We start from the raw sequence: 14,101 nt of genomic DNA, 5'->3' as shown, positions 1-14,101 counted from the left end.
TGTCACTAATAGATGCACCCGTGCAGGCGTTGCTTGGCTGTGCCGGCAGGGAAAAAGAACTATTGCAGACAACGAGCCAATGGGTTAACTTATCACTTAAGGTCTGGGTAGAAGTGGTTAAACGTTTCCAACTCCAAAAAGAGATCAAACTGCTTAGATGGCCGGCATATGATCCTGATTTTATGCCGGCATCACAAGATGGTAGATATAGGCGATGGGCCTGTTTAGGTATCACCTTCTTATGCAAGATAGTTAAGCAACGGGAGCTTGCCTGTTTTGATGATTTATGTCAAACATATGGGTTGGATAGGACAGACTTTTTCAGGTATTTACAGCTCCGTGATTACTTTTGTAAAGAGGTAAAAGGTTCTAATCCACGAGATCCACCCATGGTTGTTAATATTTTTATTGAGGCTTATAACTCAGGAAACACTAAAGGCCTCATAAGTAGGTTGTATCAGGGCATTATGTCATTGAATAAGGTCACGACAGACTATGTGAGACAGCGATGGGAAAAGGACCTGGACTTGGAAATATCAGAGGACATGTGGTTGAATGCATGGGAGGTACAGTCATCCTCCACCAACTCCCTAACCTGGAGAGACTTTTGTTGGAAAAACTTAATTCGCTTTTTTATCACCCCTAAACAAAAGTCTAAACAAACTGGTACTGAGCTTGGTTGCTGGAGGGAATGTGGAGAGACCATGGTTGATCACGGACATGTTTTCTGGTCTTGTCCTCCTATCCAGACATTTTGGACGGAAGTTGCAAAGATCATTTCAAGAACCCTGGGGTTTAGCATTAGTATGTCTTTTACATCTTTTTATCTTGGACTCATCCCTGATGAGCTAAGCAGAAATGATACCTACCTCCTAAAAATGTTACTGGTGGCAGGTAAAAAGGCCATCACAAAATGTTGGCTTCAGAAAAGCTGTCCTACTGTCGGTCTCTTTGTTAAAACAGTTGAACATTTGCATTTAATGGAACAAATGACCTTCTCTTTAAGGCTTCAGAAAGAGTTGGGGGAAAAACGATGGGAAAAATGGTGCGATTATTTAGCCAATGAAGATGGCGATTCTTTGTACTGATTGTATGTTTATATGCTGTATTTGCTGACCCCATGACCTTGTGTATGTATGTATGTTTTTTCTTTTTCTGCTGTTGATGTTTGTTGTACATAACATGTGGAAAAAATAAAAAGTATAAAAAAGAAAATAAAAAAAAGAAAGAGGCGTAGGGTGGCTTTTCAGCAAACTGATGAAGGCGTACTGTGAAAGACAGGGTTTATCAATCAGACAGATTAGGTTTAGGTTAGATGGACAGCCCATCAATGAGACGGACACACCTGCGCAGCTGGAGATGGAGGATGAAGATACTATCGACGTATTCCAACAGCAGACCGGGGGGGCCTCCTAGAGGGGGGGCCTCCTAGAGGGGAGGCTCAGAGGACTCCACACTTGAAGAGCATCCACTCAATGATTTGTTTTTGTTAGTTTTCTGGTTTTGTTTAGATTTTTTTTTTCTTTCATTAAGTAATCGTTCATCTTTAGATTTTTAAGACCAGCTCCCCCCCCTTTAAGGGATTATTATTTGTCAGCACAATTGAGACCCCTTGTATATTGGTGTAATCCTTCATACGAAGCCAGGTGGAAGACTATAGAGTTGTCACTAATAGATGCACCCGTGCAGGCGTTGCTTGGCTGTGCCGGCAGGGAAAAAGAACTATTGCAGACAACGAGCCAATGGGTTAACTTATCACTTAAGGTCTGGGTAGAAGTGGTTAAACGTTTCCAACTCCAAAAAGAGATCAAACTGCTTAGATGGCCGGCATATGATCCTGATTTTATGCGGGCATAACAAGATGGTAGATACAGGCGATGGGCCTGTTTAGGTATCACCTTCTTATGCAAGATAGTTAAGCAACGGGAGCTTGCCTGTTTTGATGATTTATGTCAAACATATGGGTTGGATAGGACAGACTTTTTCAGGTATTTACAGCTCCGTGATTACTTTTGTAAAGAGGTAAAAGGTTCTAATCCACGAGATCCACCCATGGTTGTTAATATTTTTATTGAGGCTTATAACTCAGGAAACACTAAAGGCCTCATAAGTAGGTTGTATCAGGGCATTATGTAATTGAATAAGGTCACGACAGACTATGTGAGACAACGATGGGAAAAGGACCTGGACTTGGAAATATCAGAGGACATGTGGTTGAATGCATGGGAGGTACAGTCATCCTCCACCAACTCCCTAACCTGGAGAGACTTTTGTTGGAAAAACTTAATTCGCTTTTTTATCACCCCTAAACAAAAGTCTAAACAAACTGGTACTGAGCTTGGTTGCTGGAGGGAATGTGGAGAGACCATGGTTGATCACGGACATGTTTTCTGGTCTTGTCCTCCTATCCAGACATTTTGGACGGAAGTTGCAAAGATCATTTCAAGAACCCTGGGGTTTAGCATTAGTATGTCTTTTACATCTTTTTATCTTGGACTCATCCCTGATGAGCTAAGCAGAAATGATACCTACCTCCTAAAAATGTTACTGGTGGCAGGTAAAAAGGCCATCACAAAATGTTGGCTTCAGAAAAGCTGTCCTACTGTCGGTCTCTTTGTTAAAACAGTTGAACATTTGCATTTAATGGAACAAATGACCTTCTCTTTAAGGCTTCAGAAAGAGTTGGGGGGAAAACGATGGGAAAAATGGTGCGATTATTTAGCCAATGAAGATGGCGATTCTTTGTACTGATTGTATGTTTATATGCTGTATTTGCTGACCCCATGACCTTGTGTATGTATGTATGTTTTTTCTTTTTCTGCTGTTGATGTTTGTTGTACATAAAATGTGGAAAAAATAAAAAGTATAAAAAAGAAAATAAAAAAAAGAAAGAGGCGTAGGGTGGCTTTTCAGCAAACTGATGAAGGCGTACTGTGAAAGACAGGGTTTATCAATCAGACAGATTAGGTTTAGGTTAGATGGACAGCCCATCAATGAGACGGACACACCTGCGCAGCTGGAGATGGAGGATGAAGATACTATCGACGTATTCCAACAGCAGACCGGGGGGGCCTCCTAGAGGGGGGGCCTCCTAGAGGGGAGGCTCAGAGGACTCCACACTTGAAGAGCATCCACTCAATGATTTGTTTTTGTTAGTTTTCTGGTTTTGTTTAGATTTTTTTTTTCTTTCATTAAGTAATCGTTCATCTTTAGATTTTTAAGACCAGCTCCCCCCCCTTTAAGGGATTATTATTTGTCAGCACAATTGAGACCCCTTGTATATTGGTGTAATCCTTCATACGAAGCCAGGTGGAAGACTATAGAGTTGTCACTAATAGATGCACCCGTGCAGGCGTTGCTTGGCTGTGCCGGCAGGGAAAAAGAACTATTGCAGACAACGAGCCAATGGGTTAACTTATCACTTAAGGTCTGGGTAGAAGTGGTTAAACGTTTCCAACTCCAAAAAGAGATCAAACTGCTTAGATGGCCGGCATATGATCCTGATTTTATGCCGGCATCACAAGATGGTAGATATAGGCGATGGGCCTGTTTAGGTATCACCTTCTTATGCAAGATAGTTAAGCAACGGGAGCTTGCCTGTTTTGATGATTTATGTCAAACATATGGGTTGGATAGGACAGACTTTTTCAGGTATTTACAGCTCCGTGATTACTTTTGTAAAGAGGTAAAAGGTTCTAATCCACGAGATCCACCCATGGTTGTTAATATTTTTATTGAGGCTTATAACTCAGGAAACACTAAAGGCCTCATAAGTAGGTTGTATCAGGGCATTATGTAATTGAATAAGGTCACGACAGACTATGTGAGACAGCGATGGGAAAAGGACCTGGACTTGGAAATATCAGAGGACATGTGGTTGAATGCATGGGAGGTACAGTCATCCTCCACCAACTCCCTAACCTGGAGAGACTTTTCTTGGAAAAACTAAATTCGCTTTTTTATCACCCCTAAACAAAAGTCTAAACAAACTGGTACTGAGCTTGGTTGCTGGAGGGAATGTGGAGAGACCATGGTTGATCACGGACATGTTTTCTGGTCTTGTCCTCCTATCCAGACATTTTGGACGGAAGTTGCAAAGATCATTTCAAGAACCCTGGGGTTTAGCATTAGTATGTCTTTTACATCTTTTTATCTTGGACTCATCCCTGATGAGCTAAGCAGAAATGATACCTACCTCCTAAAAATGTTACTGGTGGCAGGTAAAAAGGCCATCACAAAATGTTGGCTTCAGAAAAGCTGTCCTACTGTCGGTCTCTTTGTTAAAACAGTTGAACATTTGCATTTAATGGAACAAATGACCTTCTCTTTAAGGCTTCAGAAAGAGTTGGGGGGAAAACGATGGGAAAAATGGTGCGATTATTTAGCCAATGAAGATGGCGATTCTTTGTACTGATTGTATGTTTATATGCTGTATTTGCTGACCCCATGACCTTGTGTATGTATGTATGTTTTTTCTTTTTCTGCTGTTGATGTTTGTTGTACATAAAATGTGGAAAAAATAAAAAGTATAAAAAAGAAAATAAAAAAAAGAAAGAGGCGTAGGGTGGCTTTTCAGCAAACTGATGAAGGCGTACTGTGAAAGACAGGGTTTATCAATCAGACAGATTAGGTTTAGGTTAGATGGACAGCCCATCAATGAGACGGACACACCTGCGCAGCTGGAGATGGAGGATGAAGATACTATCGACGTATTCCAACAGCAGACCGGGGGGGCCTCCTAGAGGGGGGGCCTCCTAGAGGGGAGGCTCAGAGGACTCCACACTTGAAGAGCATCCACTCAATGATTTGTTTTTGTTAGTTTTTTGGTTTTGTTTAGATTTTTCTTTTCTTTCATTAAGTAATCGTTCATCTTTAGATTTTTAAGACCAGCTCCCCCCCCTTTAAGGGATTATTATTTGTCAGCACAATTGAGACCCCTTGTATATTGGTGTAATCCTTCATACGAAGCCAGGTGGAAGACTATAGAGTTGTCACTAATAGATGCACCCGTGCAGGCGTTGCTTGGCTGTGCCGGCAGGGAAAAAGAACTATTGCAGACAACGAGCCAATGGGTTAACTTATCACTTAAGGTCTGGGTAGAAGTGGTTAAACGTTTCCAACTCCAAAAAGAGATCAAACTGCTTAGATGGCCGGCATATGATCCTGATTTTATGCCGGCATCACAAGATGGTAGATATAGGCGATGGGCCTGTTTAGGTATCACCTTCTTATGCAAGATAGTTAAGCAACGGGAGCTTGCCTGTTTTGATGATTTATGTCAAACATATGGGTTGGATAGGACAGACTTTTTCAGGTATTTACAGCTCCGTGATTACTTTTGTAAAGAGGTAAAAGGTTCTAATCCACGAGATCCACCCATGGTTGTTAATATTTTTATTGAGGCTTATAACTCAGGAAACACTAAAGGCCTCATAAGTAGGTTGTATCAGGGCATTATGTCATTGAATAAGGTCACGACAGACTATGTGAGACAGCGATGGGAAAAGGACCTGGACTTGGAAATATCAGAGGACATGTGGTTGAATGCATGGGAGGTACAGTCATCCTCCACCAACTCCCTAACCTGGAGAGACTTTTGTTGGAAAAACTTAATTCGCTTTTTTATCACCCCTAAACAAAAGTCTAAACAAACTGGTACTGAGCTTGGTTGCTGGAGGGAATGTGGAGAGACCATGGTTGATCACGGACATGTTTTCTGGTCTTGTCCTCCTATCCAGACATTTTGGACGGAAGTTGCAAAGATCATTTCAAGAACCCTGGGGTTTAGCATTAGTATGTCTTTTACATCTTTTTATCTTGGACTCATCCCTGATGAGCTAAGCAGAAATGATACCTACCTCCTAAAAATGTTACTGGTGGCAGGTAAAAAGGCCATCACAAAATGTTGGCTTCAGAAAAGCTGTCCTACTGTCGGTCTCTTTGTTAAAACAGTTGAACATTTGCATTTAATGGAACAAATGACCTTCTCTTTAAGGCTTCAGAAAGAGTTGGGGGGAAAACGATGGGAAAAATGGTGCGATTATTTAGCCAATGAAGATGGCGATTCTTTGTACTGATTGTATGTTTATATGCTGTATTTGCTGACCCCATGACCTTGTGTATGTATGTATGTTTTTTCTTTTTCTGCTGTTGATGTTTGTTGTACATAAAATGTGGGGGAAAAAAAAAGTATAAAAAAAAAAAGAAAAAAAGAAAGAGGCGTAGGGTGGCTTTTCAGCAAACTGATGAAGGCGTACTGTGAAAGACAGGGTTTATCAATCAGACAGATTAGGTTTAGGTTAGATGGACAGCCCATCAATGAGACGGACACACCTGCGCAGCTGGAGATGGAGGATGAAGATACTATCGACGTATTCCAACAGCAGACCGGGGGGGCCTCCTAGAGGGGGGGCCTCCTAGAGGGGAGGCTCAGAGGACTCCACACTTGAAGAGCATCCACTCAATGATTTGTTTTTGTTAGTTTTTTGTTTTTGTTTAGATTTTTTTTTTCTTTCATTAAGTAATCGTTCATCTTTAGATTTTTAAGACCAGCTCCCCCCCCCCCCGTTACGCCCTGTTACGGGGGGGGGGGGGGCAGGGTCGTATGTAGCCCACAATCCCAACCTGAGATCTACGTGCCACGCTCAAGTTTCTGCTCCCAATGTCCTGCTTTGACATCCATGTGTGATCTGTGAGGATGTCGGGGGAGGGGGGGGGGGGGTGCTGCAGATCTCACGTTGGGATTGGGTCCAGAGTGAACCCCCGTGTTTGAGGGACGGATGATCTAATGAAACGGTCTGTTTTTGTGTCGTGATCAGAAGATGGATCTCACAATCGCCACCATGAGCAGCTTGCATTGATTTAGTTACTGACATGTTTATTAAGACGACTCTGTTGTTTTCCTCCGACGCCCCAGAGAGAACTGTGAGAGGTACGGGGCACCTGGCTGCCTTCTTTAGGCACAGATGTTCTCAAACGGAAACTCCATATGAACATTTCTGCTGAACATATTCTGATAGAAAAAAAAAACTCCATTTCAAAAGTTGTCCTATGGAGGTGGGATGGGGGATGGGGGGATGGGAGGAGGGGATGGGGATGGGGCTGGGGGGGAGGGGGCTGTGGGGGAGGGGAAGTGGGGGGAAGGGCGGGGTGCCTACTGAATGTGTTTGAATGTGTTTGAGTAACTAAATAGGATCCCAGAGTTTTTATGAATGTCAGAACTTCGAATGATAATGCTGATTGATGTGTGTGTGATGTGAGTCTTTTTCTTGTATGTATTTAGTATTTAGTTCTGGAAACCTTTCCCCACTGAATATTTCTACCTTTTTTGTGTTCGATGTTAGGGTTTAAAACTGCTGAATGTAGCCAGACAACAAACACTCTTTTTACTTTTCTTCGAAGCATATACTGGATCCTGTGCATGAACTCTGACCTCTCTGAGAAATGTTGTTTATAGCCAAAGAGACAAGTTGTCAACAGTGTTTTGTAGGAACACTCCAGGAATACTATCTGGTACTCCAGCAATACTGTATGTTGTGTTTTATTATTATTATTATTATTATTGTTTTAATCAGTTAATATGTCTCTGTAATTTTTGAATATTTAGATTTCTGTAACTTGAGTCATTTGTGTGATGATTGGCATGTGTTCGTATATTCTCCTTCCTTTTCCAGTCACATGATGAATCTGGTAATCTGGATGATAATCTGGAAGATAACCGGTTGTGCCTCTTGGTTGCCTTTACCTGCCTTGTCTGTTCATGTTGTATTTTATTATCAAAACTTGTCCAAAAAAGTTCCTCTGAAACAGAACAATCCTGTTTTGACTCTTTGTGTTTTAAATCGAAGCTTCACTTCAACATTAGTAAAACCGATTTTTATTAAAAGCCTTTGATAAAAAATAAATAAAAAAGTATCGTTATTCCTGCTGTATCGAGGATGTTATTTTCCAGTGTTATTTAATCTTAAATGGTTGAATAAATAACATTTTAGGAACACGACAGCATTTGTGTGAATTGATCACATATGAAACAATAGTAAAATTGCACTACTTTCACTTGTGCTGTGTTGTGTTCTCAATTCAAATGTCCGTTTATATATGTGTGTGTGTGTGTGTGTGTGTGTGTGTGTGTGTGTGTGTGTGTGTGTGTACAACATGTACATCGAGCAGGGTTGGGGCAATTCAGTAAAAAAGTCAGAAAATAAATTCTAATTCAATTATTGCGTATTATGGCATTTCATTTCCAATGATTTAAAAAAATTAAAAAGCCTTTCATTCGGAAAAAAACAAACAAAAAACCAATAGGGCTGAAAAATAAGGAATTGTCACAGATAACAGCTTCGTCCGCATCATAGTAAAAGGTAAACTGACATGGCTATAAGCGAACACTAACATTGATAGCTAAATAGCAGGAAGGTGGGATTTTTGAATCGTGGACGCTGGTTTGACAGCTGTCAGAGAGCGAACGCTAAGTGGAATCCTTTCATGAACTGTATATTGTCCGTATACTAAATCGGAGCTCCTATATTTGTTCAGGGTAGGAACAAGCCGCATTGTAAGAGGAGGACAAGTGTGAACACTGTTTATGGCTACGGCCAGGGGAGGGGAGGGGGGGTTGAAAGTTGGAAGTAAGCGAAGCTCCTCAGTAGAGGACGTACCTGGAGGGAAAATGAGGAAGACAGCTGACAGCGCCGAGTTTAAAGTAGTGTTTAAACTGAAGGACCCAAATGGAACGGGGGGGTTTAGAGCAGTTAATCCTCTTAAAATTGCAGAACCACTGAAGAGTGTTGGTGAAATAGATGCAAGAATACTAGCTAATGGCATGCTCATGGTGATGTGCACGAGTGCAGAAACACAAAAGAAAGCGATTGGTGTAAAAAAAATAGCTGGGCTAAAAGTAGAAGCTGCTATCTCAAACAAAAATTACGGAATCAAAGGAGTGATCTATGGTGTCTGTGCGGACATATCTGAGAAAGAAATGAGGGAGCAAATCAAGGGGGGGAAAGTTAAAGAAGTGAGGAGATTTAAAGCACGGATGGGTGGCAACCCGAACGCTCCGGTTATGATAACGTTTGAAGGTGATAGCCTGCCGCCCAGGGTTTTCTTTGGGTGCTTGTCGTTCCAAGTGAGAAAGTATGAGCGGCCCCCGCTTAGATGCTTCAAATGTCAGAGATTTGGCCACGTATCTGCGTCATGTCGTGGCAATCAAAGATGCTCAAAATGTGGGGGGGGTATCCTGGGACCACCAGGCTCTGTTTACGAGGGAGGGGTCTTCTTCCTCGACATCGCCTTCACCCCCGACTACCCCTTCAAACCACCCAAGGTGACGTTTCGCGAGAAATCTACCAACATCGGAGAGAACTACGACTCGACGGATCAACGACATTACAAATTAACCAGTGAACCATGGCTCGTACCAAGCAGACCGCTCGTAAATCCACTGGAGGAAAGGCGCCCAGGAAGCAGCTGGCCACCAAGGCTGCAAGGAAAAGTGCGCCCTCTACCGGCGGAGTGAAGAAGCCCCACAGATACAGGCCCGGAACCGTTGCTCTGTGTGAGATCCGTCGGTACCAGAAGTCCACTGAGCTGTTGATCCGTAAGCTGCCCTTCCAGCGTCTGGTGAGAGAAATTGCCCAGGACTTCAAGACTGACCTCCGCTTCCAGAGTGCAGCCATCGGTGCTCTTCAGGAAGCCAGTGAGGCATACCTCGTCGGCCTGTTTGAGGACACTAACCTGTGTGCCATCCATCATGCCCAAGGACATCCAGCTGGCTAGGCGAATCCGAGGAGAGCGTGCATAAAAAGAACCGAACCATTTTTTGAATTCAAATCTTTTGAGGGGGGGCAGGGTGGGAATGGCTGGGGCTATGTGTTTTCTCAGAACTATTGAGTTACTGTTGTAGTTTTTAAATTCATTTATTTTGTAATTGTGTCATTGGTAGGATTAAAAGCTTGTTGTGGTTTATAACATGGAAAAGTAGCAATGTGTCATGCAAAACATTCCTAACCTCCTCAGGTTTTGAAAGTGTTTGTATTTTAGAATTTGTTATACCTTCAGGTCCATTGTTCTGTAGTGTGCATGAGTCATATGGAGTAGAAGTTGTTTTTTTATCGCATTGTGGCCATTTGTTGTAAATAAAACTTTCCACTACCTCAAAAAAAGTGACGTTTCGCACGAGGATCTACCACTGTAACATCAACAGCCAGGGTGTTGTTACGGGTCTACTTAGATCGATGCCATCGGCTATCGACTTGTTTGCTTGTTTCTGCATGACCCGTGTGTAGGTGCCTGTTCCCTCCACTTTGATATTACATGGCTGAACTTGATACACGTCTCTGTCATCATTGCTGCATCATACCATACACAAACATGGTGTCAGAAGCTGCTGAACTCACGTTAGCGGAATATTAGATAATATGAAGTGAGTACAGGTAGAGTAGCCTATGTCTGGATCGGAATCAAGTGATTCGGATACTTTAGAAGACGAGACAAGTCAGCGAGCAACGATAGCTAGCATGGCAGCCATTACTTTTCCACCCCCTTCACCCATGAGCTTCACAGGCGATTGGAGCGTCAATTGGGACATATTCCGGGCCGAATATGAGGACTATGTCATCGTTACTGGCATAACTGAAAAGGACAAGAAAATCCAGGCTGCAACTCTGAGGACCGTGATGGGAAGTGAATGCAGACATATATACCGTCACAACTTAAATCTTTCCGAAGAGGATCAGGGGGATGCTGCGATCATACTGGCCGCGTTGGAGAAGTATTTCAAACCTACCAAGAACACAATAAATGAAAGGTACGTCTTCGGGAGCTGCAAACAGGAGGAAGGAGAATCTATAGACGGTTTTGTGACCAGGCTGAGAGAAAGGGCAGCAACCTGTGAGTACGGACAGTTAAGAGATGAGATGATTCGTGACAAAATTGTACTGGGTGTTGGTAACGAGAGCATAAGGCGCAGATTGCTTAGAGAAAAGCAACTGACGTTGATCACAGCAATTGACATGTGCCGTGCAACGGAGCACATTGATCATAAGTGCAGTAGTCTGCTTCCAATGAGTCCATAGCGAAATCAATCCAGCCGTAGCGGTGGGAGTACGACATACGACTTTCATAACACTTTGAAAACATTGGAGTCAAACAGTGTGCGCTCAATTGGATGCGAAGGTTAATTGGGAGTCATTTCATGAGCAAGAAGCTTCCGTTCTGCTATTTCTCTACTCTGCATTCACGAATCGATGAAGACGCAAGAAACCCCTTCAGTTTCAACAACGGATTGTGATAACAGAAAGCAGTTCCAACAACAGAAGTGAGTTAAGCCCTCACGCTTTCCATCCCCATGCTGGGAATCAATTCCACTACCTCTCGTTATGAGAGCTGGGAGATGGAATACGACCACTACCAACACTATTTTTATGACGACCACGACCCAGATGAGGATTTCTTTAAGTCCACCGCGCCCAGCGAGGACATTTGGAAGAAATTCGAGCTGGTGCCGACCCTGCCCACAAGTACCTGTCAACATACACATACACCCAAGTACCTGTCAACATACTTCCAAAAAGTGAACAACGTCCACACATACAATACCAGAGGAAGCTCCACGAACCACGTTCAACCGCGTTGCACCACAAACAAGGGGTTAAACTCGTTTGCAAACTATGCAGTAAAAATGTGGAACGCCCTTCCTATAATCTTAAAGGAGTGCAAAACACTGCCCACCTTCAAAACCACTCTCAAAAAACATTTACAGGAGGCTGCAATCCGTAACTGGACCCTCTAAATCAAAAATCAGATTAAAAGACCCGAACTACCCACTGTACATACTTTGTGTTTTGTCCCCCGCCCCCACCTGTGGTGTATGTCCCCACCTGTCCTACCCGCTGTACATACCTTATGCTTGGTTGTATTGTTCTTCCCATGATGGATGTATGTTTATCTTGTAGACAGTACTAGTTATTTGTCTGTATTATCTTGTAGATAGTACTAGTTTTTTTTGTCTGTCTTACATGTAACGATGAATTGAGAATCAAGGACCCCAATTGAAATAAGCCAGTGGCTTTCTTGGGTTTTTATCCTGTTAGTTGACCTTGTATGTAATATGTACTTTCATGTACCTACTTCTGCAAATCTTCTAATAAAGTTTTCAATCAATCAATCAAAACAGACATTCGTATGAGAGCGATGGAGATAGCGAGTCCTCCGCACGTAGAAGCGGTGCTCGCCGTTGCTAGGCAACAATCTAGGCAACAACAATCCAGGCAAAACCAATGGAGGCAGAGCAATTCACCCAGAGCTGTAGACGCAGGCTATGCATGTAAATACGGTGGCAACTCGCATGCAAGGGGCAGAGATCACTGCCCAGCATTCGGAAAACAATGCAAATCATGTGGAGTAAATAATCACTTTGCTAAAGTGTGTCAAAAAAGCAAAAGACCCACTGAGGGAAAGATACACTGCATGGAAAATACAGCTGAGAGCTCAGAACAAAACAGTGAGGAAGACATATACATGCATGAGTCAATTGGTGCAGTGCAAGCCAAAGGGAAGAAATGGTTTGTAACATTACGTTTTCACAACAAGCCACAGCAATGTCAGTTGGACTCTGGAGCGACATGCAATGTAATGAGCCTTCATGACAAGAAAAGGCTGGCACCCAACGCACCACTCTGCCCAAGTGAGGCTAGACTAAAGCTGTACTCCGGGGAAACACTGAGCTCCATAGGCATCTTTGAGACAGAATGTAGAGTAAGAGGTCAAACATACAAGCTCTCATTTGAAATAGTTAAGTCTAGGCAAAATCCTCTCCTGTCAGGCTCTACCTGTGAACGCCTAGGTCTCATGCAGTTCACAATCCCTGAGGACGTGCTCAAAGTGGAACATGCACAGCCTGGAGCCCTAACCAAGGAGCAGCTGACTAACAAATACAGTGATGTATTCAACTCACCTGTGGAATCTCTACCCGGGGAGGTCCACTTTGACCTAGATCCCAGGGTTCCTACAGTTCAATGTGCCCCTCACAATGTTCCCATTGCAATGAAAGCAGCAGTCAAAGCCCAGCTGGATAAGTACGAGGCTGACGGCCACATGGCGCCGGTCACAGACCCAACTGATTGGATCAGCAACATGGTTATTGTAAAAAAAACAGACAAGCTCAGACTATGTATAGATCCTAAGTTCCTGAACAAGGCCCTAAAGCGCTCTCATTACATCATGCCTACTCTGGATGATGTCCTGTACAAACTACCGAAGGCAAGAGTATTCACCTTAGTGGATGCCCGAGATGCATTTCTACAATGCAGACTTGACTACGAGAGCAGCCTCATGACCACATTCTGGACCCCCTGGGGGAGGAAACGCTGGCTTAAGCTACCATTCGGAGTGTCTGTGGCACCCGAGGTGTATCAGCGAAAACAACACAAGCTCCTGGCTGGACTCAAGGGCATCGAGCCCATTGCGGACGACATCCTGGTTGTGGGTTGTGGGGACACAGACAAAGAGGCTGAGAGTGACCATGATGTCAAGCTTTTGGCACTGATGGAACGCTGCCGTGAGGTCAAGCTGCGGCTAGGGTTGAAGAAGCTGCAGTTCAAAGTAGCTGAGGTCCAGTTTCACGGCCACATCCTCTCATCCACAGGGCTGAAGCCTGACCCAGAGAAGGTGAGGGCCATCATCGAAATGCCCAATCCAACTGACGCAAAAGGGGTGCAGCGTCTGATTGGCTTTGCCAACTACTTGGCCAAATTCATGCCACACTTATCAAGTGTCTGTGAGCCTTTGCGACGCTTGCTGGACAAGGAAACCCCCTGGCATTGGCTACCCAAACACGAGGCGGCAGTTCAAGAACTCAAGTCTCTAGTTACAACCATGCCTGTCCTGCGCTACTATGATGTGACCAAGCCAATCACGTCCAGAGCGACGCCAGCCAGAATGGTCTCGGATGCTGCCTCATGCAGGAAGGACAGCCCATCGCGTTCGCTTCAAGAGCTCTTACCCCCACAGAAAAGAACTACGCACAGATTGAGAAAGAGTGTCTCAGCATCGTCTTCGCCTGTCAGAGGTTTCACTACTATCTATATGGCCGCGACCTGATCAC

The 14,101-nt window shown here is 43.6% G+C and overlaps 1 protein-coding gene across 1 annotated transcript; it reads left to right on the top strand.

Annotated features, from left to right (window-relative positions):
- Nucleotides 1-9,290: 9,290 nt before the first annotated feature.
- On the top strand, nucleotides 9,291-9,774 carry LOC308163309 (histone H3.3A-like; the record flags this gene model as incomplete). Its single annotated transcript, XM_080537503.1, has 1 exon — nucleotides 9,291-9,774. The coding sequence occupies exon 1, from the start codon at nucleotides 9,406-9,408 to the stop codon at nucleotides 9,772-9,774; it is 369 nt and encodes a 122-aa protein (XP_080393629.1). The 5' UTR covers nucleotides 9,291-9,405.
- Nucleotides 9,775-14,101: the final 4,327 nt, after the last annotated feature.

The sequence above is a fragment of the Nansenia antarctica genome, assembly GCF_963989245.1.
Source record: "Nansenia antarctica genome assembly, chromosome: 8".
Taxonomy (NCBI): domain Eukaryota; kingdom Metazoa; phylum Chordata; class Actinopteri; order Argentiniformes; family Microstomatidae; genus Nansenia; species Nansenia antarctica.
The sequence above is the reverse complement of the archived record's forward strand: the minus strand, read 5'-3'. Positions and strand labels throughout refer to the sequence as shown.